Here is a 21,681-nt window from a genome sequence, read left to right as displayed (position 1 = left end):
AAATATAATATACTTATATATTATAAAATAAATGTTTATAATAAAAAATTTAAATGATATAGTTGCAAGTCCCAAAAAATTGCATTGGTAATTAAAAAATTCATTTCTACACCTTTTTTTACTCTTAACTTTCTCACATCTATTGCTGTGTCTACTCTATATTTTTTTAATTTAATTTATTTTTTATATAAAAAAGTCTTAACTGGTATTTAATAGTAATTTCATTAGCTTTGATTTAATATAATGGACCTGAATGATTATATTCATATTTTTCATTGTTTTCAATTTTTAGATATTTAAATATAAATTCTATATTTTTTAATGAGTAAATTTATTTATTAGCTTCTTTAAGTTTATATGTTATAATAGTTATTTATAAAATATATATATATTTTTTATAAGTCTCACAAATTCAGAAATCAAATAGACGACATAAATTATATATATTCTAAACACATACTATATTAATTTCAAGTTCAATCCATATCAATGATATATCAACTTAATATTTTTTTTAATTTAAAGTAAATCTAATAAAATTGTTAAAATATTGAGTTAAAAACTTTTTCAACCTCACTTTTATATCATCATGTATGCAGCAAAAATCAATTAAGGAAATATTTTTCTTCTAGTATTATTTCTTTACCTATAAGATACTCGTATGTTGAAATAATGAACTATGTCGACATATTGTTTAGAGCTGCTTCATATACATAAATCATGCTAGATGTAATTTAGACTGAAGTCAAGGAGTTTAAGCAACTTGATTATGTGATATTATAAATATGTGTTTCTATTTAACATATAACCCACTTTAAGATATACTATAGTTTCTCTAATGGCAGCCACTTGAACGATGCGATTGTGATCAGGAAGCCTGTCATTTTAGTATATATCCAGTTTCGTAAAGAAATTCTATTGTTTACCGCAGAATCCAAAATTTAGCTACTAGCATAATTCTTATATTGAGGGACTCCACAACACCAGATATATCTGGAAAGAAAGTCTACAGTAAATTGATTAATGTAAAATAAACACAGTAAAAATTTCTTAAAAATGAATTTAAACGATTTACATAGGAACTGTGGGTGTAGGCATTATAAAATAATACGTCAGTTCTTTCTTATGGCTGGTGTACTATGCATTTGCAGAGCTATTTAGCAAATTATTTTTATACTTTTGTCTCGCACAACTGTAGTTTTCTTAACACAATATATATTCTGATAATGTAACCTGTATAAGAATTGAACAAGTTAGGCCATTTACGCAAGTTTCCAATCTTCCGGATTGTTGACCGTAACGATTAGTTTTTCCTTTACAAACACTAAACACTTAAATAGTTTCAAAATATTAATTGTTTAAGTTTAAAAGCATAGTAATCTATTTTTTCTGATAATATCAATTATAGCAATTATCTATATTATTAGAAATGTCTCCGGCAAATATTAAATGCATATGTATACTTACACAAGATTTAAATCACAGACCCAAGTCGGTGACGAAATCAGGAAGAAATCGAAAATTTGATTGAAACTAACCTGATCTAGTTAGAGAAACTTTGCCACTTAACAAATTGGAATCCGGCTTAAATTGGTGTACGTATTGTTATACACCCGCTTTAAAGGATTAGACCAGCTCTTGTTAAGCAACTACTTAGTTAATTAGTAAGGTTTGAAGAATATGTGTAATATGAGTGTAATATTAATATATAAATCTAGTAAAAATATAAAAATAAATTATTTATTTTCTTAACATTTTTTGTTTGTTAATGCGATATTTTTATTTTATTTATTATCATTTTTATTTAAGTTTTTTGTGTTTCGTAAACTCTTTATCTAACATTTCCTTTTTCTAATTAACTTTAAATGTTCTGTTCTCAAATTTTGAAACCAGTCAGCATTATTTTTGATTATTTTATTTAAAATTCTTGTTTTTTTATTTTCTTTGTTAATTATTACATTTCTCTATAAAATAAATTGTTTTGTTTCTAACGCACCATCATTTTTTTCTACACTAATATTGTAAATATATATAAAAGGAATATTATAAAATAGTAAGTAAATTCTTTTTCAATTGCACTTTTTAGATAACAACTTTTAATAACATTGCAAAATTATACATATAATAATAAATACTTTTAGATATTACACAGAAAAGCTTATTATAATACTATATTATGTGTCTACGCGTAAATCTTAGTATTCACCAAGCGAACATTTTACTCGCGAACTGCATTATTTCTTCGTAATATTCTAAGCTTTGGAGTACCTAACTTAAGTATTCTGGGAACAAAGTGTAAGGCCCCGTGTATAGGATATATAAGTTAAAGTTGTGAAAATAATATATATGTTTTAATTTAATAATATAATTATTAAATTGATAATTCATTTTATTGAGGTGATTTAAATTTACCATAATACCCATAATTTGAAGCTCTGATAATCTTTATAATATGATCCATTTCCTGTCATAGAACCGTATATGAGTCTGAATTTATAAAAAAAAAACTTCATATTTCCATACAGTTTTTAATACGAGTATTTTTATTATTATTTTTCTATTACAACCGTCTCCTTTATTACATTTAAGCCATTCTAATTATTCTAATTATATGTTATCCAAAATTTATATGCTTACTATACAAGCATGAATGATTGGGTTTAAGAAGTCATCTAGAAATTCCAGAATTTTTATGAGCTCTTTTTATAAAATAAGAAGACCCGTATCTGGGAAAAAAGTTTGTATTTTTTTCCTAGGAGATATGGACCCATGGGATTTTAAGAATTGGCAATGTAGAAACATTTTCAAATGGTTCTATCTCTGGCTCTATAAATAGTAGGAACTTGAATGACCCATACACATGTTGTCTCAAGAATTGAACATGTGTGATTACTAAAAAATTTAAACTGTATTTTACCATAATTTTTTCTTTGGTATATAATTGAATTAAGATATGTGCTATGCGGTTTAAGTCCTTATTTATACAAAAAATGATGGTTAAAATTTTAAAACGTGTTTTTTACTGGACGCTGAATCTCTTATGATGGCCTTATTTAGTCTGTTTATCGATCGACCTAATCCATCGTATATAGATGTTATAAATATAACGATAAATTCTTATAAACTAGGTAATTTAATATTAAAAAAATGTTTAATAAAAAGTTAATATCATTAAATATAAACTAAATTTTATTATAAACCGTTCTACAATAAAAATAAATAACAATTTTTATAAAAAAAATAGCAAAAAAACTGTTTGACTGGTATTCAATTTACTCACGTACATACACACACAATAATACCTGCCATAAATATGTACATACCCTTTGCTCCTAATATCCCATCCCTTATTTAACTGTTCATATTAAAATCAATGCACATTCTGTAAAAATGTTTTTTTTTTCCTCAAAAATATTAAAGATTAAAGCACATTTCAGCTTAAAAAATTATATAAAATTATAAATTAAAATTTTGTGCCATATATATTTTTTTGCTTATGGAAAAATGCTGACTGGTTGAGGTTTCTTATATGTCAATTAATAATTATAAATTCTGTTTACAATTCTTTTACAGGACACGCTTATACAGAATTCGCCTTGGAAAGAATTTGCCTCAAATACAAATTATGCTTTTAATCCCTATGGTGAAACGGAAGAGAAAACTATGACAACAACAACAACAGCTTCTGGTAAAGAGAAATCTCGTAATCGATCTTCGACGAGCAGTAGCCAACAAACAACGTTGCCTATGTCACATTCGCCAACAAGTAAATCGCAACTCTATTACGAGGGTATGAATGGCAATGGCACTAGTAACAACAATCAAAATCGAACCAGAAATAACTATGAAAATGGTGGACGCACCCAACAGCGCAATGGCAGCAGCAATAGCCACTCGAATGGACATTACGAACGTAATGGATCAAACGACCCAGCGCACTACAGTCGCAATTCATACGGTGAACGTGCTTACTCCTTACCACGTCAGCAACATCAGCGCTCACAGCAGCAGGAAAGCAGCATGCAACCATCAGGATATTACACACACGATCGTCGCACGCCACGTCAAACATCAGCCAACGATGAACGCAGACATTATCGCGATAATTCCAGGGAGGATCCACGCATGACTGGTGGCGCTGATACGCCTGATTTCTACTTTATGCCATCCCAACGTAAATATTCCGGTGAAGTTGTACGCGTTTATGTGGACTACAATAAGGATCCAAAGCATTAAAAAGTCAAACTCAAGAAGAAAAAAATTATGTGGTAGACTCCATTGTTAGCCGCCCATATTGACAAATTGATGCAATGATAATTTAAAAGACTTACGTCGCCACAAATATAAATAAGATACAAAATAATATTAATATTAGATATAAATTTATACTTAAAATAAGTATAAAAAATATTTGCAGCACTACTGCATATATGTTGATTGTATGCATATTGCCAAGCTTTCTCTACGTAACTTAATAATTATTTAATATTATTAATAGTTCATAAACAGTAAAATACGGAAAACGGAAAATGGAAAATGAAAAATGGTGCATAAGACGTTTGGCAAGAAAATAACCAAAAAGACCTCCCGCATATCACAAAAGTGTTATAAAATAGCTTTACCAATGTACAATTTATCTCTCTACACTGCACAAAGTTAGTTTCATTAATTTATTAATATTTAATAGACTTCACCTCATCACCACCAAATAGAAAATTATTTACAATTGTTGCTGCAAATTTTTCAACTTTTATATTTTATGTTCAATTCAATAATTATTTAATAATTGTCTATATATTTATATAGTATAATTTATAGCTATAAACAAAGATTTTTAGTCATTTTATATGCAAACATAAAATCAGAATAGTGTATATAACATGAGTAAGTATATATACATATATAAAAATAAATAATAATTTTTATATAAAAATGTTAAAAATTAATTTTAAAATTAATGTTAAAAATCTAGTAAATCTGTAAATCTGTTATTAAAAGCAATTATTTTTTAACAGCTTAGATTTTATATATTTTTTTTTAATTAAATTGTATATAATATTATTATTAATATAAGAAGTTTATAAGCCAATTTATTTTTAAATTTCAAAAAAAAATAATATAAATTTGTTTTGTTAAGTTGTTTTAGTCGATTGCGAAAATGCTAAAGTATGTTTTGAAATTAATAATAATTAAAATATAAAACACATTATATATTTATACATATTCTTAGATATATAAGGTACCCAAGATTAAAATGGTATAAGCGTAGGAAGTGATTTCCTTGTCCACTAAACGAAAAAACTTTAGCATAACATACTAACAGCATCGACACTGGCTAGACTTTATTAAAATACATTTTGTTTTGGAATTTTTTATGCAAATAAAAAATTGTATGTTTAGTGGAAAAATGAGAGTGCATGCAGAAATCTAGCCAAAGTCTAACCACTACAAAAGCTGGATAAGCCAATATAATATCGATTCTTAACATTTACCCATGATGGCTTAGTTGTTGTGTTGAAGTAGTTCCCTCAGCTTAGATATATAATATAACAAAAAATGATATCACTTCCGAAATGAACACCTTGATTCAGGCAAACAGTCAATGCTCAAACTGGATCATATATCTAGTAATACTAACAAAGTCTCAAACCTAACTTATGGCACGAACAACGGAAAGAAATGAAAAGAATAAAATAATTGTCGAATAATGATGCCGTTATGCTTAAAATTTAAAAGAAAATTATATAAATATTTTTAATGTTACAAAATAGTTTTTTCATTTTCGATTAGTTAAACACTAACCAAGACAAGGCTCTAAATCAAATATTAACTTTATTTTATCCATTATTCATATAAAGTATATTAAAAATATTTGTATAATTTTTTTTGTTCATTTTTTGCATATTAGTACTATATTATTTTTAAAATATTTCTTGAGTTTAGGTAGCTTACTGTTGATATATTGATATTTTTATAGCAATTATTTTTCTGGTAAACTTTTTTTTGAGACTCTATATATCGGTTAATATTAAGAAGATCACCCATCGAATAAATGTTTTTTATTTATTGAACCAGTAAGCCACCTCTTACATTTATGCCTATTTAATGCGAGACATTCTTTATATATATTCTTTATATATAAACATATAAAAAGGATTAATATAAATATATGTATTTATACATGGTATATATGGTATATAGTGCCTCAAGTCAATTAGTATTTTTAAATTTAAATTAACACTACAAATCAAAGCATTTGAGAGTAAGAAAAACAATAATGGTATCGTACTCACAAAATATAGGATAAAAATATTTTTATTCCAATTGTAGGATCAGTTTTATATAATATATTCATATTAAAATAATTTTAACTATTTTAGGGTTTAAATATAAAATAGAAAAATATTATTTATGTTGAAAAACAGATCCATGTACGATCGAAAATATATCAAAATTAAAAAAATAAGAACTTATGTAGTACTGTGAGCCTGTACTTACGTAAAGAGTACTTTTGTATATAAATAGCTGGTTAAACTTTTTTTTCATTTTTTAAATTTAAACAATTTCAATATAATTTGAATCAGTTCTGTACTCTTAAACTTATTCTAAATAGAGGAGTTTTTTTATTAAAGAATATATGAGCACAGATAACTTACCTAAGTTTTCTGTGATATGAGTACCATAGATTCGTAAAAGTTACCAATAAAAAAATTATAATAAAATATATTTTTAATATTAAAATTATATATTTCTTTTTTCTCTATTCCAATTCTATACTGATTTAATCGGTACTTCGCCTTTTCATTAATTTTTTGCTATCTCAAATTATTGGTTTGGATTAGTTTCAATATTCAATAAACTTTTTCTCTAGTTCAAAAATTTATTATAAAATTTTTTAAAAGTATATTAACTTTTTTCTTATGTAAAATATAAAATCTAATATTATGTTATAAAATATTAGTCATTGTTTTTAAAACATTATTTTAATAAAAAAAATATATTATTCAGTTATGACTATAATATCAATTTACCATATTGTAGAAGTAGTGTAAGAGCGATTGTTAATTTTAAAATGCTTAATTAAATATATTGTTAACATTATTTTAATAAATAAGTAATTAAAAAATTAAAGTTTTGCTTTATTTCTATATAAATAAATAATTTTTTTCAATAATATAAAAAAGGGTAAGAGTTACGAGAGATTGCACTAAAAGAAGCCGCCTAAACCGTCTGAAAAAAAAGTTTTACATTTTGTGTAAAAATAAACCAGGATAAAAACAGTAAATTATCTCATTTTGGTAATCGGTGCTTATAATTTATAAGACAAGTTTAGCATATCATATATATATATAAACAAAACCAAATATCTAGAATTCTAACTTAGTTAAACCGGAAAACCGTATAATTGGCGCCCACCATAACTTTTTGCCACTATCTAAAAAATTAATATAATTTATAGAATATTGCTTGTCTTTAACATCATTAGGCAAGAGGTCTGTGATTAAGGATCGTACGAATTTGTAATTAACCTAGACAAAATTTATCTAGGACTCTAAGTAACTTAAATCGTTGAAGTTATGACCATAACTGGGTCCTTGTCCGCCAGTACTTATTGTCATCACTCAAAAAATTAAAGTAATACGTACATTATACAGACCTCTAAGTTGATAGCATTATACAGATCTCTACTATCTTTATGCTTCAAATAAAAACTATTTTGCATAGACGAAACTAGATGAAAAGACAACTGCTCGAATAAAGGCCGAAAATAAAAATATTAGATAAGATTTAATTTTTACACAATTCCGATTTCTCAGGGAAATGCATTAGCAATAAATTTTAGTAACTATATGTCAATATCGCTTAATGGAAACCACCAACAACTATAACATCTGCCAAATGGTCACTCCATTAAGTATAATAATTGTAAATAGTTAATAACTTTAAAGCTCGATATATCTAGATATAAGGTACTATATATTGGCATATAGCATAGTGGAAAAAATCACTCAAAATAACTACTGTAATTCGTTGTCAACTAGAAATACCAGAGAAATTGTAATCGCGCTATTTGTTTATATGGATATTCGAAACTGTAATGTAATGAAATGAAAGAAAAGTGAAAATATATGAAAAACTAATACGACCGGTTGTAACATATCGATATGAGAAGTGGACGACGATATGTGGTAATAATGAACGTATCTAACCTATTTGTAAAGAAAATATAATCAAATATAATTTTTATTATTGTATTAAAATAATACAAGATAAAATAATAACAAAAATAAAACCTTATTAATTAGGCTGTTAAGTAATTTTATTTGTTTAATTTATTTGTAGCATATATTCATATAAAAATAAAAAAAAATTACACTCCTTCGAGCCGGATTTGAACCAGCGACCTATGGATATCTATGTTTTGTTTCGCACTCTACAGTCCACCGCTCTACCAACTGAGCTATCGAAGGTCTTGTCCGTCGTAAGTCTATAATTAAATTTCAGTTACTTTTAATAAATTTCATATTATAATATAAAATATATATTGCATATAATTAATTGCATAATATAAATATAATAAAATTTAATTGAATACAAGAACATATATGTTTATTTTAATTCAAAAAAAATATATATTTATACAAGTCAACTTCACACTCCTGTACAAAAAATGCAAGAAATGACTTCATTAAGACACGAAGAATATCATATGAAAGGAAGGGCTAGTGTTTTTTTCAGTATTAACGGATTTACAGATTGTAAAAAAATAGTTTATACATGCAATTTTTTAATTAGAAAACTTTAAATATATTGAAAATGATTCATCTGTTCATCATCATCTGTAAACAATACCAGTATCAAGTTAATGTCTTATATATATTTTTTCATAATATGAGTTAAGATATTGTAGTAATTTCTCAAAAACCAAACTCACTTTATTTATTTATTTTATACAATAACCGGTATTGTTCTGTGAACGGATTCTAAATTGAGCTACAAATTGCCTAATAAATTTGCTATGCAACTAGTCAGCGATTTTACGAAGTTAATGTAAACACTTACAATTTAACTGCATTTATGTTATTGAAACTTACTAAAACATTTTTGTGAGACGTTTATATACATTTATTATTATATATACATATATGTCGAGTGAATTGTATAAGTGTAAACACATTGTAAAGCCCAGTAACGCGAAAATCAATAAATAGCATAGTAGACATATAACATGGTGGAATTAGTTGGTCGAAATATTGAATTGTATAAAGCTACGAAATTAAATTGTTGCACCATAGGAAGTGCATTCTAGTCGTTATGTTTCGCCTTATAATTTTATTGCAATAAAATTTCAAATTTTTTAACATTATATTTTAACATATCGTAAATGATATATTGGCTTATTTCTAGGTTACATTGTCGGAATTAAAGTTAATTGATAAATAATTGTGCCGATTTGATACAATTATTTTTAATTTTTTATGTAATATATATAACTAATTGTTTCACAATTAGCGGATTTATCGTGAAAATATGTAAATAGAGAAAGTGCTACAATAAGTTTGACTGTAACAATTTTAAAAATTGTTTTCTATTAAAAATATATATTGAATTTCACATATATTTTAATCTGATTAATCATATGATTTGTGAATGCTACGGTAGGCATAAAGGGATTTTTTATTTTGCGAAGTTAACAACACTCTTTCAATGTCATTCATTTCATCTGTTTGGCTGCTGCTATTAGCAAGCATTTTTCATATTTGCTACATTTTAGCAAAAGTAAACGAAATATGTAATATGAACGCAATGCAATATTGAAGTTATTGAATGTGACTAACATATGAGAACGAATTGGTCTCTAACAAAAACAAGTTATTACTAGTAACTATAAAAGTTTAAAAATACTTCAACTTTATGTCCAACAATATTCATGCAAGGGAGGCGGTGCGAGTAAAAGTGAAGGTATATAAAACAATTCCCTTGAAATTTAGCAATTGTAAAACTTTTCTTTCAGAAATGTGAACAAAACATACCGCCAGAATGGCGTAAATTTAGTGTTGACCCACAAATCACCTCTCTTGAAGTCCTGTACTCCTTATTGGCGAAGGCATTCGATATTAAATCAGATTTTTCTATTAAATATAAGGCTTATGATCCAGCAGGCAATGAAACCTATTTATCTGTATTGTCAGACTGGGATCTCGATGCTGCTTTCTTGCGTATACATAACATATCCATACAAACAGCAACTGAGCCTTGTCTTATGCTGCAGATAGACGTAAAGCCATTTACTGAAGTGAAGGACTGGGATACTGATTCAACTGGCACAAGCACAATATTGCATGGAGTAAGTAATAGTAAAAGTGCAAATATGTTGGCGCAACAAGCTATGCCATCGAGTGGCACTCGTGAAATTATGTCACCATTGCAGCAATCTTTTGGGGCTTCACAAAAATATATGCAACATATGCAAACACGATTGCCTGGCTTGATAATGAATCATATGGAAAAGACATTTTCAATAGTGCAGAAAGCGTTTAACTTATCGGAAGAAACAATGGCTACGTTACCTCCACGCATTCCTCTTTCTGATAATGAATTCCGTTTATTTTTGGATGCAGTCGGTCAAATACAACGCAGTGATGAATTGCGTAAAGTGATTTTTTTCGGTGGTATCGATCCTAGTTTAAGGCGTGTTGTTTGGAAACATATTTTAAATGTTTATCCAAGTGGTATGAATGGGCACCAGCGTATGGATTATATGCGTAGAAAATCGGAAAATTATTATAAATTGCGAGATACATGGAAAGCTGCTATCAAACAAGGTAATTAAAAATAAAATATATCATATCAGTTTTAATATAATTGCTTTTGATTAGGCTGTGTTGTAGGGGAGCTATCATATGTTACCAGTATGGTTAAAAAAGATGTACTTCGTACCGATCGATTACATCCTTTTTATGCAGGCAGTGACGACAATCAAAATATAGCATCACTTTTTAATATACTAACAACTTATGCACTTAATCATCCATCGGTTAGTTACTGTCAAGGCATGTCGGATATTGCATCACCATTACTTGTAACCATGAACGACGAAGCTCAAGCATATGTATGTTTTTGTGCCATAATGGCGCGAGTACGTGGAAACTTTATGTTAGATGGTGAAGCAATGACAAAGAAGTTTGCACACTTAACTGAAGCACTTAGTTTTTATGATCCAGAATTTTGGGATTACTTGAAATCCCAGCAGGCAGATGACTTATTGTTTTGTTATCGTTGGTTATTGCTTGAATTGAAACGGGAATTTCCATTTGAAGATGCCTTAAGAATGTTAGAAGTTCAATGGAGTTCTCTTAAACATGATGCACGACCGGACAGGGAATTGTATCTATATGAAAAGGTAAACAAATTCAAAAATAATTGTTTAATAATACATTGATTGATTTGTAGGAATTTGTGCCTATTTTGGAAAGTTCAACACCTAACACATCTAGTTCATATTCTAGCTCTGGTGGTCCCCCAATTAGCCCTTCGTATATGTTAGTAAAACAGCGTGAAAATCCCTATACAAAGGTGTGTGCTCTAAGACGCCAAAGCTCTTCCGCTTCGTTGAGCTCATTAAGTTCGTCATTGGGTAACAACACGTGTTCGCTTAATTCATCAAAACATCTAAATCAAAGTCTTGACGATAATATACCACGTCGTGCTACACGTCGACAACGACATATTTCTGCTAAAGCCCATCAAAGTCTTGATGAATCAAAAATGTTGATGCTTTTAGAAGGTGAAAATGAAACCAAAACAGAAACGGAAATTGAATCTGGAATAAGTGACACAAACACTGCAAATATTACTGGAGCAGATATAGAAGACGATGTATTTTTAACCAACTCAAGCAATAAGGAATCTGATCATTTTATTTTTCATCCAACAAATCCTTTTATAGAAGACGCACAATGTGCTGTACAGACAAATAATAATGAAACACCAAATGACCAGCACTTAGACCAAATTACATTAGCTGACAATAAACAAGCAATTATATCAAAATTATTTTTAAATAGTTCTTCATCGTCACCGACAGAAGACGATACGAGCGAAGACAGTAGTAAACCGACAAGTAACTCAGCTGAAATTCCAAAAGGCATAGCAAAGTTACAAAATAAAAATGTGCTTTCCAATTACAATGTTGTAAGCAATATAATTGCAAAACAGATTGCGAATGCGACAAGTGTCGGTGAGAGTATGAAGCGCGTGAGTACTAACAGTGGTGGACATTTTAAAGATTTGAAGGATAAAATTGCAGCTACAAGTAGAAGAGGTGAGTAGAAAAAGCAAACAAATTGAGAACATTAGTAAAGCTCCCCCCCACAGGTTGCATAGTTTAGTCCCTTTCTATATATCATACATTAAATAAGACATTGAATAAATCTCTTTAAACTTATTCCTGGTAGTTGCTTTCGTCTGGACTAAGGTTAACATTGCATCCATTTCTACACTTGCAGCTTATGTCTCCCATTTTTCTTCCCATACTATCCTATTGTGCAAGTTTTATGATCACCACCCCTTCATTTCTCCTTTCCTACATTATGTTTCTTATCTTCCATCCCATTCTATTGCGCAAACTTTATGATTTTATATACAACTTGTTTACTAGTTTAAAATGCGCTACAACAACATCATATCACCACCTAATAAGTAAACTTTATAAACTTTCGTTTTGTTTTAGGACTTGCGACTGAGGAAACAAATACTGTTAATGAAAAATCGCAACAGAAACTAGTCAAAAATTTTAATGAATTTCTTAACTTTGCTTCAGCAAATAAAAATCGCATTGCGGATAAATTTACATTAACAAATAGCAACTCCTCTATTAATACAGCACCAGACAAGGATAAATCTAAATCGCCGTCACCCACTCGTATGCAGAGTACAACAGGAACAATACAACAACACGCTTTAGTGCAGTTAACAAAGAATGCCTTCGTCAAATCATTAGATGATTCTGATTCATCTTCTGTGCCTGAAACAACATGGAGTGGCTCAACTGCCGCGACCGCAATTCAACAAACAAATAATTTGAGCAGCAATAGTTTGCATTTGGAGTTAAACTCACTTTCTTCAACTAGGGCGCACACACCAGACAAGACACCAGTTTTAGAACAAACATTGGTCGAAGAGGTAGATAAAGCTACTGACAATATCTTTAGTATTCCTTTCAATGACGATATTGTTTCCACACCTGATGATAATCAAGATCAAGAATACTATCCGATGACAACTGCTATCACACGAGAATTACGTTTAGATGCTGACAATTTAGATCGTCAGGTGTTTGGAGAACCATTAGCAACCAATGTGCATACCAATTGTGACATTGAATATGAAAAATTAGATAAAGATTCTTTAGATTTGGTTGAAGATTTAAAAGAAAATGAAATAATTAAATGCCCTGATATAAGCGAATTATTAAAACGACGTAGAAATCGTGATGCCAAGTCTAGAAGCAGTATTGAGCCTTTACAAAATTTGACAAAAGAAAATAGTAAAGAGAACTTTAGGGAAATGTGGTCGCATTCGAAGTTATTCAATCATAGTTTAAATAGTAAAGACAATAGTATTCTAATGGACGAACCCGCTGGAGCGTTATTAGCGAGTACTTTGGAGACTCTTAAATTAAATCCATTTATTGATGAAAGTGAAATAGTAGCCGACACCTTAATAGGTAATTCTAGCATACCAAACAGCAATAGCTTGCCAGAAGTGCTTGTGCCAATTTCTACAGATATCTTAGATACAGCGCCCGTTGAAATGGCGACTAACGCTACAGATGATATAGCCTTCATCAAATCTCCGCAAAAAATAGGTGAGAGTAATGACAGTCCCACTACAAGTAGTCGACCACCAACACCACCCATATTGCCTCCCCCCACAGAGTTTGGCGGTGGCAATCCTTTTCTAATGTTTCTTTGTCTTACTTTACTGCTGCAACATCGTAACACCGTGATGAAGAGCGGTATGGATTACAATGAAATTGCTATGCATTTTGACAAGATGGTGCGTAAACACAATGTGACACGAGTGCTCAACCAAGCCAGACGCATGTACATTGATTATCTAAAAACACAAAATACTTACAAGCTGCAACAACAGCGCTTACAAGCTTTAAATCAAAGTAAAGGCACAAACATTATTAATAGCGCAGTAAACGATATAAACAGAAATACACCGACCTATGCTAGCACAGCAGCTAAATCATAAACTTAATTTCACTACTAAGTTAGTATGACTAAAAATTATGTACTTAATAGAAATAGAAGAGAATTTATGGGTTTACTTAAAGAAATTGTCACCTATTCCAAAAAACACCAAAGATGAGAAGCAAACTTTTACTTTATAGATTTTAGATAACAGAGATTATATTTGTTTTTTATTTTATTATATATCAGTTATATTTTTGTAATAATAATATTAAAGTTAGAAAGAGTTTATTTAATAAAGTCTGATTAGAAATGAACGAAAAATATTGTGTATAATAAGAATTAGTATTTAATTTTTAAGAGTTTTGTTAATATTGCTAAATGTTAAACTTTAAAATTTTCTAAACTAAAATCATTCCATTTAAAAATAAATAAAAAAACATATACAGCAATGTACATTTTTAGCCTAACTTATTTTTAAAAGCCTCAAGCATATACTATATAACGTACTTAGATATATTTAAATTTGTCACTGCAAAAATTTCTCTTCACAATTTATAAAATAATTTATAAATATAAATATATGCCTGAACACTAATCTATAAACTTAAAGAATTATATATATAATATTTTCAAATAATGGATAAGTGAAATGGAATTAAATCTATATTAAATTTTATTATTATTGTAACCTCTGCGATGACTCCATAAAATTAATTTATTATAATGTTTCAATTGAAATATAATTTACTCAATAAAGTATTAGCTATTCCAATGGAGTGTAAAAATATAAACAAAAGGCTTCCGTCTTTTAGTTAAAAAACGAATTTTTGATATGAATTTATATATGATTATTTTTATTTCAATATACATTATTTTTGAAATATTTATGTTATATTTATTTATATTTATGTGTTATTATTAATTCAAAATTATTTGATTTAATCAACAGCTTGGTTTGTACTTAAATTTTTTTAACGTTAGAAAAAGAAAGCCGCTTATGGGCTTAATCCTTGGAAAATAAATCATCCTTGTATTACACCATACGATGATTCATTTTTGTATTTTAAACGTACTCATACATTGTAATTGTTATATTTGTTTGCATACAGATATGTATAAGCAAATAATTATAATTTTAATTTGTTTCTAAATCAGAATATTATCTAATTAATGATTAAACATTAAAGATTATTTTTTCGTATATTATATTCTATAAATTATTATTTTATATAAATATAAATAATTTTGATTATATTTCAAAACAAATTTAATTTCTATTTTATACAAAATACAGAATAAATATTATTTACTTGTAAAAATGTTTACGTTTCAATGGAATGCAGTTAAAAAAATAAATTGCTAGTTAACTGCACTAAAACCGCAGAATAAAAGAAATTAGAAAAAGTGCTAGCAAAATAAAACAACAAAACGTAATAAAAATTAGAAGAAAATTTCTGTAGTTAGACATCACACATTATAATTTATTTTATTTATTTATTTAAAAGGCATGCAACAAACAAATTATGGTATCAAATAAAGTTTGACTGTTTTAAAGGTGATAGCACTGATGAAATAGTTATAGCCGTTCAATCTGTTAACGGTCTCATGTTAGTGTGTAACGTTTTGTTCTTACATATTGTTTGGGATTTGCCAAATCTAAGCATGCTTGTGAATAAATCATAACTCAAAAGACACCATTATCTTAAAAATTTTTTCGAACTGAATAAAAAGTGAGTCCAGCAAACATAAGTTTGTGTGTTATGTTTTATTTCGAATTTAAAAAAAAATTATTAAGTATTTAACAATAAAACTAATGTGGTAATGCTATCTCGGCTCAAGAACTTAGACAATATAATGTAGTCTTATCATTTTAACCATTAGGGTTTTAGTTAGTATTACAAATTCATTTTAAGTTATTTGTCCCGAGAGAACAAAATTTACATACCCATACCTATAATAGCTGGAGATATAAATACAGCAATTGTTTATTAGGTAATTTTCTAAGATTTACTCCTCTTAGTTAAGTTAGAGCTTAACTTTTAATGTACATACAACTTATATATATATATATTGCTACGATTTTTATTTGACCTAAAGATATCCTAAATATATATTAATTATTTCATGTCATAATTAATACATAATGATAATAATGGTTGTTGTAGTGATAAGTTTTATAAATGACCGAAACTATGCCCGAGAAACACTCGTCTATTAAGACGATCCAGTGTAGGTCACCATTCACAGCAGCGATAATATCGCGGATTTTCGAGTTTTGTGTAATAGTTGTCAATGCACCATAAAATTTTAACCTAGCAACGTTTAAAAATATATTTCAAACTTGTATCTTTCCTTTTAAAATAAATATACTTCACACAAAATATTAGTAAATTTATTAATTATAAAATGAATAACAAAATGAATAAATGTATTCTACAAAAACAGAATTTGACTTTATAAAATTTAAATGATGTGCTTATGCTCATTACATTTCTTAAAGTAAGAAATTAAATTACATATTATATTTCTTCTTAAGACGTTCGCGGATTAGAAGACCGCGAATAAGTTTTTTCCAATTGCCATAAACTCGTGCTTCGTATTTTTCCTGTTCTTTACGATCTTGTTCTTCCTGATCCTGATACCACGCTGCAGTTACTTGATCTCGAAACTCTTCACATATCACAAACCCGTCAAATGTGGGATGGCAAGCGCCTTGATGAAAATCAAAGCCAATAACTGCATTAGCGCAATCAATGCCAAGCTTTTTGCAAATTCGTTGTAAACCAGGCACTTCAAATAATTCAAATTAAAATAAAAAAATATTAATTATTGTAAATTATACTTACAACGTATGTGTGCAGTTTTTTTAGGTAACATACATTCCTTAAATAGTTCCACATTACCATAGGCATTACGTGGCACAATTCCATTCTCAGCAGTTGGTGGATCATATTCCTCTGTTTGCCAATAACCAAATATCTCAAGTGGTTGATCTTTTATAACACTTTGCGTTAACTAAAATAATAAATCAAATCAGTTACAAACATTTCAGACTAAGTTGTATTTTAAAGTCCTGACCCGATCCCATTTTGGACGTGCTTTAACTATCTTATAAGGTTCTTCACCCAATTTTACAGTACGTGCATCTTTCAACCAAATTTCTCTTGAATGTAGAGTGTGCACACAGAATCGTGAGTAAACTGGTTCTCCACGTACAAAACCTAGTGTTGGTGCATTAGGTGGATATATTGCTTGAAATTTAAGTAAATGCCGTTGAAGCGCATAAAGTGGGTGATCTTTAAACTCCGATATCGCTGTAGGCATTGGCTTCTCTTCATGCAAACGTCGTAATTCTTGATTTTCACGTTTGTCACGTTCCGTACGTACACCATAATAAGGTGAAATCGCCATCTCAAGCCAAGATTTATCGACACGCAATTTGCGGAGTGTTGCCGCCCAATTTGTGCAATAACGTGCTGTAACATCTTTTATGCTCAAATCACTTTGGAAAGCAAATACATATGCTAAAATAGGACTAGCAGATTTCTATTGGAAAAATAAACACATTTAGATTGTTCTCTATATTATAAATTTATCTTTACCCGTATTGAATTAACCGCATCTACTTCCCCCCTAAATAAATCTATGCACACCCATTGGTCTTGTTTATCGGACCACACTTCCAACCACATATCTGCTGCGTTGGGTTTTCTTTTAGGTTTGTCAGATGATTCCTCATCTGTAGAGAGTACTCTTCGATCCTTACGTAAATTCTGGACTGCTTTTGGCAGAATTGGTGCTTTTTTCGGTTTTTTAGGAGGCGATGGTTTGAAATCATCATCTGATTCTTCTTTACTACGCGATTTTAGTTTTTGCAATTTTGGAGCAGTTTTGTTCTTACGATGATTCAACGGTTTATCCTCATCAGAATCAAAATCTTGTGCACCATCAAGTTGTGGTATGGCTAATTTTTTCTTTTGTTCGGCAGTATTTGTAGCTTCATTCGAATTTTGACGTGGACGTAGAACCCGTTTAGTTGGTACTTTTAGTTTTTCGTCTGGCTTATTTGACTTAGCATTTCCGGCGGTTTGTACTATAAGTTTTGAAATTTTTGGTCTTTTGCTTTTAGTTTTTGTTGTGTCTGAATTTAGTGTAGATGTTGAAGCTGTCATACTAGCTGCTTCCGCATTACCTGAATTAACATCTTGTAATTCATTTATATTATTGGATATTGGTTTTGATACTGAATTTGAAGCGGATAATTTTTTTATATTTGGTTTCGTCCTTGAGTTACTTTGTTTTTTATTATTTCCTTCAATAACTTCTGAAACTCCAACATTATCCGCATCTTTATTAAGTTCATTTTCCTTAATTGGCAATTTGTTTTTGCTTCGAGAACTGGATGTTTTCAATTCTTTCTTTTTTTTATCTTCGGTTGCCTTTGTTATAAGTATTTTCGGATTGGTGTTTTTTGCATTGATGTTATCGTCAATAGTAGATGGCTTTTGCCTGGTTCTGTTGATTCTTTTTACTTCTAAATTGGTAGAAACTGGAATTTCCTCTAAATCGCTTTTAGAATTTAATTTTGATTCTTTTAAATTTGTTGTTTCTTTCGCTTTTGTACGTGTGCTTGATTTATTATTTTTCTTGTTATTGTCCCCATTGTTCATCGTATTTCCTTCATTGAGTTTCTTACCATCTTGTGATTTGTCTTTCTCAGCGGATTTAGATTTAACACCAGCTGTAAGTTTTTGTTCTATTTTTTTTTCAGATTTCATTGGTGTTGATTCTTTACTAGATTTGTCAGATAGTTCACTAGATTTTGATTTCTTAGGTGGTACAGTTTCTTTATTGTTACCATCATCAGGTTTCAATTTAATTACTAATAAATCCGATTGAGGTGGTCGTATAGGAAGCGGTTGCAAATTTACTATTAAACGGCATTGTATGCCCATACCTCGTAAGAGAATAACAAGGATAAAAACAAGATCTTGGTTACAAAGTGCTTCTTTACGTTGAATTTGCTGCAACAATTCTTTGCGTTTGTTGCGTACTCGTTTCGTTGAATAAAATACATTATCCGCAACTTTAACCGTACCTTTAAACCACTTAACCAAAGACACGAAATATTTAACTTCAGTACCTCCTTCGTTTGGATATGATTCTTTACCAGGTAGCAATTTTAGTGCAGCAGACATTAGCAGTGTATCATTAAGAATACGATTATATTTGTAGCTTCTACCGAAAAGGCATAGAAGACTAGCCTTGTGCAATAAAAGTTGACGCTCTTTCATGTCACGATTTATTCTTCGCCTAAATGCCATTTCTATGTCTTCCTTTTTCTTTTTTTCTCTACGACGTCCATGGACAGATGGTATTTCCACTTCTATTTCTATACTGTGATCCAAATTATTTACAGAAGAATCGATACCACTGCGACTTGTGCTATGTTCTGAAATATAAATTCTATTAATTTTATTTATTATTTATATTTAATAAATGAAAAAATAAAAACCTATTGCATAGAAGAGCAATATTGGTACTATTCTAAAGAGATAAAAATTGTAGCGAAACGATTTTTTTTTAACTTCTTAACTGAATTCTTAATTAAAACTAGATACGAATCTGGTTTTTGAAACATCACCTAATCTATTGTTGGAGGATCAAGCACGTGAAAATATTCATTCTACAAAAGCTAGTTCCTTTTGTTCTAATCGATCGGGAACGAATATTTGACGACATTCTAATTATATATTTTAATTGTATTTGTATACATTACGACGGTATTACAGGAACTAATTTTTGAAAAGTTGTAAGGTCTCGATTATTATCATTATCTAGTTATTTATAGTGTAGACGTATTTATTTACAGAATTTAAAAAAGATATATGCAAATGGAATATAAAACTTCGGATAACTTTTTGGTCTTCCACTTCTGACATATGATCATAAAATTCTCAATGATGACTGCATTTAGTACAATCAGTACCAGTTTTGTTGGTTTTACAGTATGGTATTAAGGAATCAATTTTTATATAATTGTAGTAACACAGAAATTAATCTCAAGCTGTATCCTTGTATTATTTATCTTATTACTACTAATTTATGATGCCCACATACTTGGTTATTGTTAAAACTCAAAGTTAAATTTTCAATAATTTATAAACGGCAAAGGAAATACAAAAGGTAACAAAAACACAACTATCTTTACCGATAACTTGTACCCATAAGTTCATTTTATAATAATAAAATAATATTTATAATATAATAATTTAATAATTTAACATTAACAAATAATATAATAAAATAAAGCAATATGAAAAAAAAAAACATAATTTAACAATAATATTGAATTTAAAAAAAAAAAAATAATTTTTTCATTTAATATAAATTAACATTTATACTTAAAAAAAAAAAATATTTAATACTGGTTAACTATAAATTGTTCTTAGAGAGACTCACAATTATCTACAGCATATTTACAGCTAAGTTTATAGGTTATATTATGCATAACTAGTAAAAATTCTTAATTTAGTATTTTTAATATTTAGGGTATTTATAATTCAGTTTCAAGCAGCACATAATAAATAATAATTGATATACTTATATTATAAATTCATACAACCAATTATATTCCTTTCATTTTTCTCTCTCCCTCTCTCTTTCTTTCTTTCTCTTTCTTTCTTTCTTTCTCTTTCTTTCTTTCTCTCTCTTTCTCTCAGATGTATCCACTAATCTAGAGAAGTACACAATATATTAAGCAAAATCCATTCACGATATTATTTCTGTCTTCTTTTTTGCAAAATAACTCTTCATGGACATAGATGTTAACGAGAACTTTTCTGGAGAAGTTTAAGATTCTGCCTTTAGATTGCTATCTACATTGCCTTTCTGATAATGTAATATAATATGACTTTAGAGATGATCAGTGTGCTGACATTATTAGAACTATTGCGATTTTAAATATGGTTTAGTTCCTTTTATTCTTAAATTAAAAACTCTTAAAAGTGCAATAATAAATTGTGTGTGCTAAAATGATTCCTTGCTTTAAAATAATAAAGGAAAAATTTATAACAAAATAACAATAAACAATAATTGCTTATAATAATTTAAATAACAACTTTAATAATCAAATTTTAATATAAGATTTTTTAGAAATTATAAAAGAAATTTTAGTAATATAAAATTTAAAAAAAATATGATAAAAACTAAAATATTAGGAATATGTTATTATATAAAATTGTAAAACTATATCAGAGCTTCAATTATTTTTACTAACAAAACATTTTTAAAGAAGAGAAGAAAATAACCACAAATAAAACTGCATTTATTTATTATATAACAATTTTAATTTATGTTATTTTGTGTGTTTGTATGTTTGAAAGTGTTTAATATTCTTTTAATTAAATTTAACTACAATTATTTAACAATAGATTTTATTTTGGTTTTTTATTTAACCATAAAATATATTTAA

At 28.4% G+C, this 21,681-nt stretch overlaps 3 protein-coding genes and 1 non-coding gene across 5 annotated transcripts in view; 2 read left to right on the top strand and 2 right to left on the bottom strand.

Annotated features, from left to right (window-relative positions):
- LOC119680433 overlaps nucleotides 1–4,731 on the top strand; it is a 55,732-nt gene extending 51,001 nt beyond the window's left edge. For both annotated transcript variants that reach the window (XM_038093243.1, XM_038093241.1), the window contains one exon: nucleotides 3,574–4,731. In XM_038093243.1, the coding sequence (XP_037949171.1) occupies nucleotides 3,574–4,236 (663 nt within the window). In that variant the 3' untranslated portion in view covers nucleotides 4,237–4,731. The remainder of the gene's footprint in view (nucleotides 1–3,573) is intronic.
- A 3,646-nt stretch (nucleotides 4,732–8,377) lies between these two features.
- Nucleotides 8,378–8,471, bottom strand: Trnay-gua. Its single transcript has 2 exons — nucleotides 8,435–8,471; nucleotides 8,378–8,413 (listed from the first exon to the last, which is right to left on the bottom strand). It is a non-coding gene; the product is annotated as a tRNA-Tyr (tRNA).
- A 1,242-nt stretch (nucleotides 8,472–9,713) lies between these two features.
- On the top strand, nucleotides 9,714–14,441 carry LOC119680435. Its single transcript, XM_038093246.1, has 5 exons — nucleotides 9,714–9,963; nucleotides 10,016–10,826; nucleotides 10,881–11,404; nucleotides 11,455–12,325; nucleotides 12,734–14,441. The coding sequence occupies exons 1-5, from the start codon at nucleotides 9,916–9,918 to the stop codon at nucleotides 14,263–14,265; spliced, it is 3,786 nt and encodes a 1,261-aa protein (XP_037949174.1). The 5' UTR covers nucleotides 9,714–9,915; the 3' UTR covers nucleotides 14,266–14,441.
- Nucleotides 14,442–16,642: 2,201 nt separating this feature from the next.
- Nucleotides 16,643–20,443, bottom strand: LOC119673966 (DNA repair protein complementing XP-C cells homolog). The gene is made up of 5 exons (XM_038085084.1): nucleotides 20,419–20,443; nucleotides 17,810–19,659; nucleotides 17,286–17,753; nucleotides 17,054–17,222; nucleotides 16,643–16,997 (listed from the first exon to the last, which is right to left on the bottom strand). The coding sequence occupies exons 1-5, from the start codon at nucleotides 20,441–20,443 to the stop codon at nucleotides 16,720–16,722; spliced, it is 2,790 nt and encodes a 929-aa protein (XP_037941012.1). The 3' UTR covers nucleotides 16,643–16,719.
- Nucleotides 20,444–21,681: the final 1,238 nt, after the last annotated feature.

Source organism: Teleopsis dalmanni, chromosome 2, assembly GCF_002237135.1.
Source record: "Teleopsis dalmanni isolate 2A chromosome 2, ASM223713v2, whole genome shotgun sequence".
Classification (NCBI taxonomy): Eukaryota; Metazoa; Arthropoda; class Insecta; order Diptera; family Diopsidae; genus Teleopsis; species Teleopsis dalmanni.
This window is presented reverse-complemented; position numbering and strand designations above follow the sequence as displayed.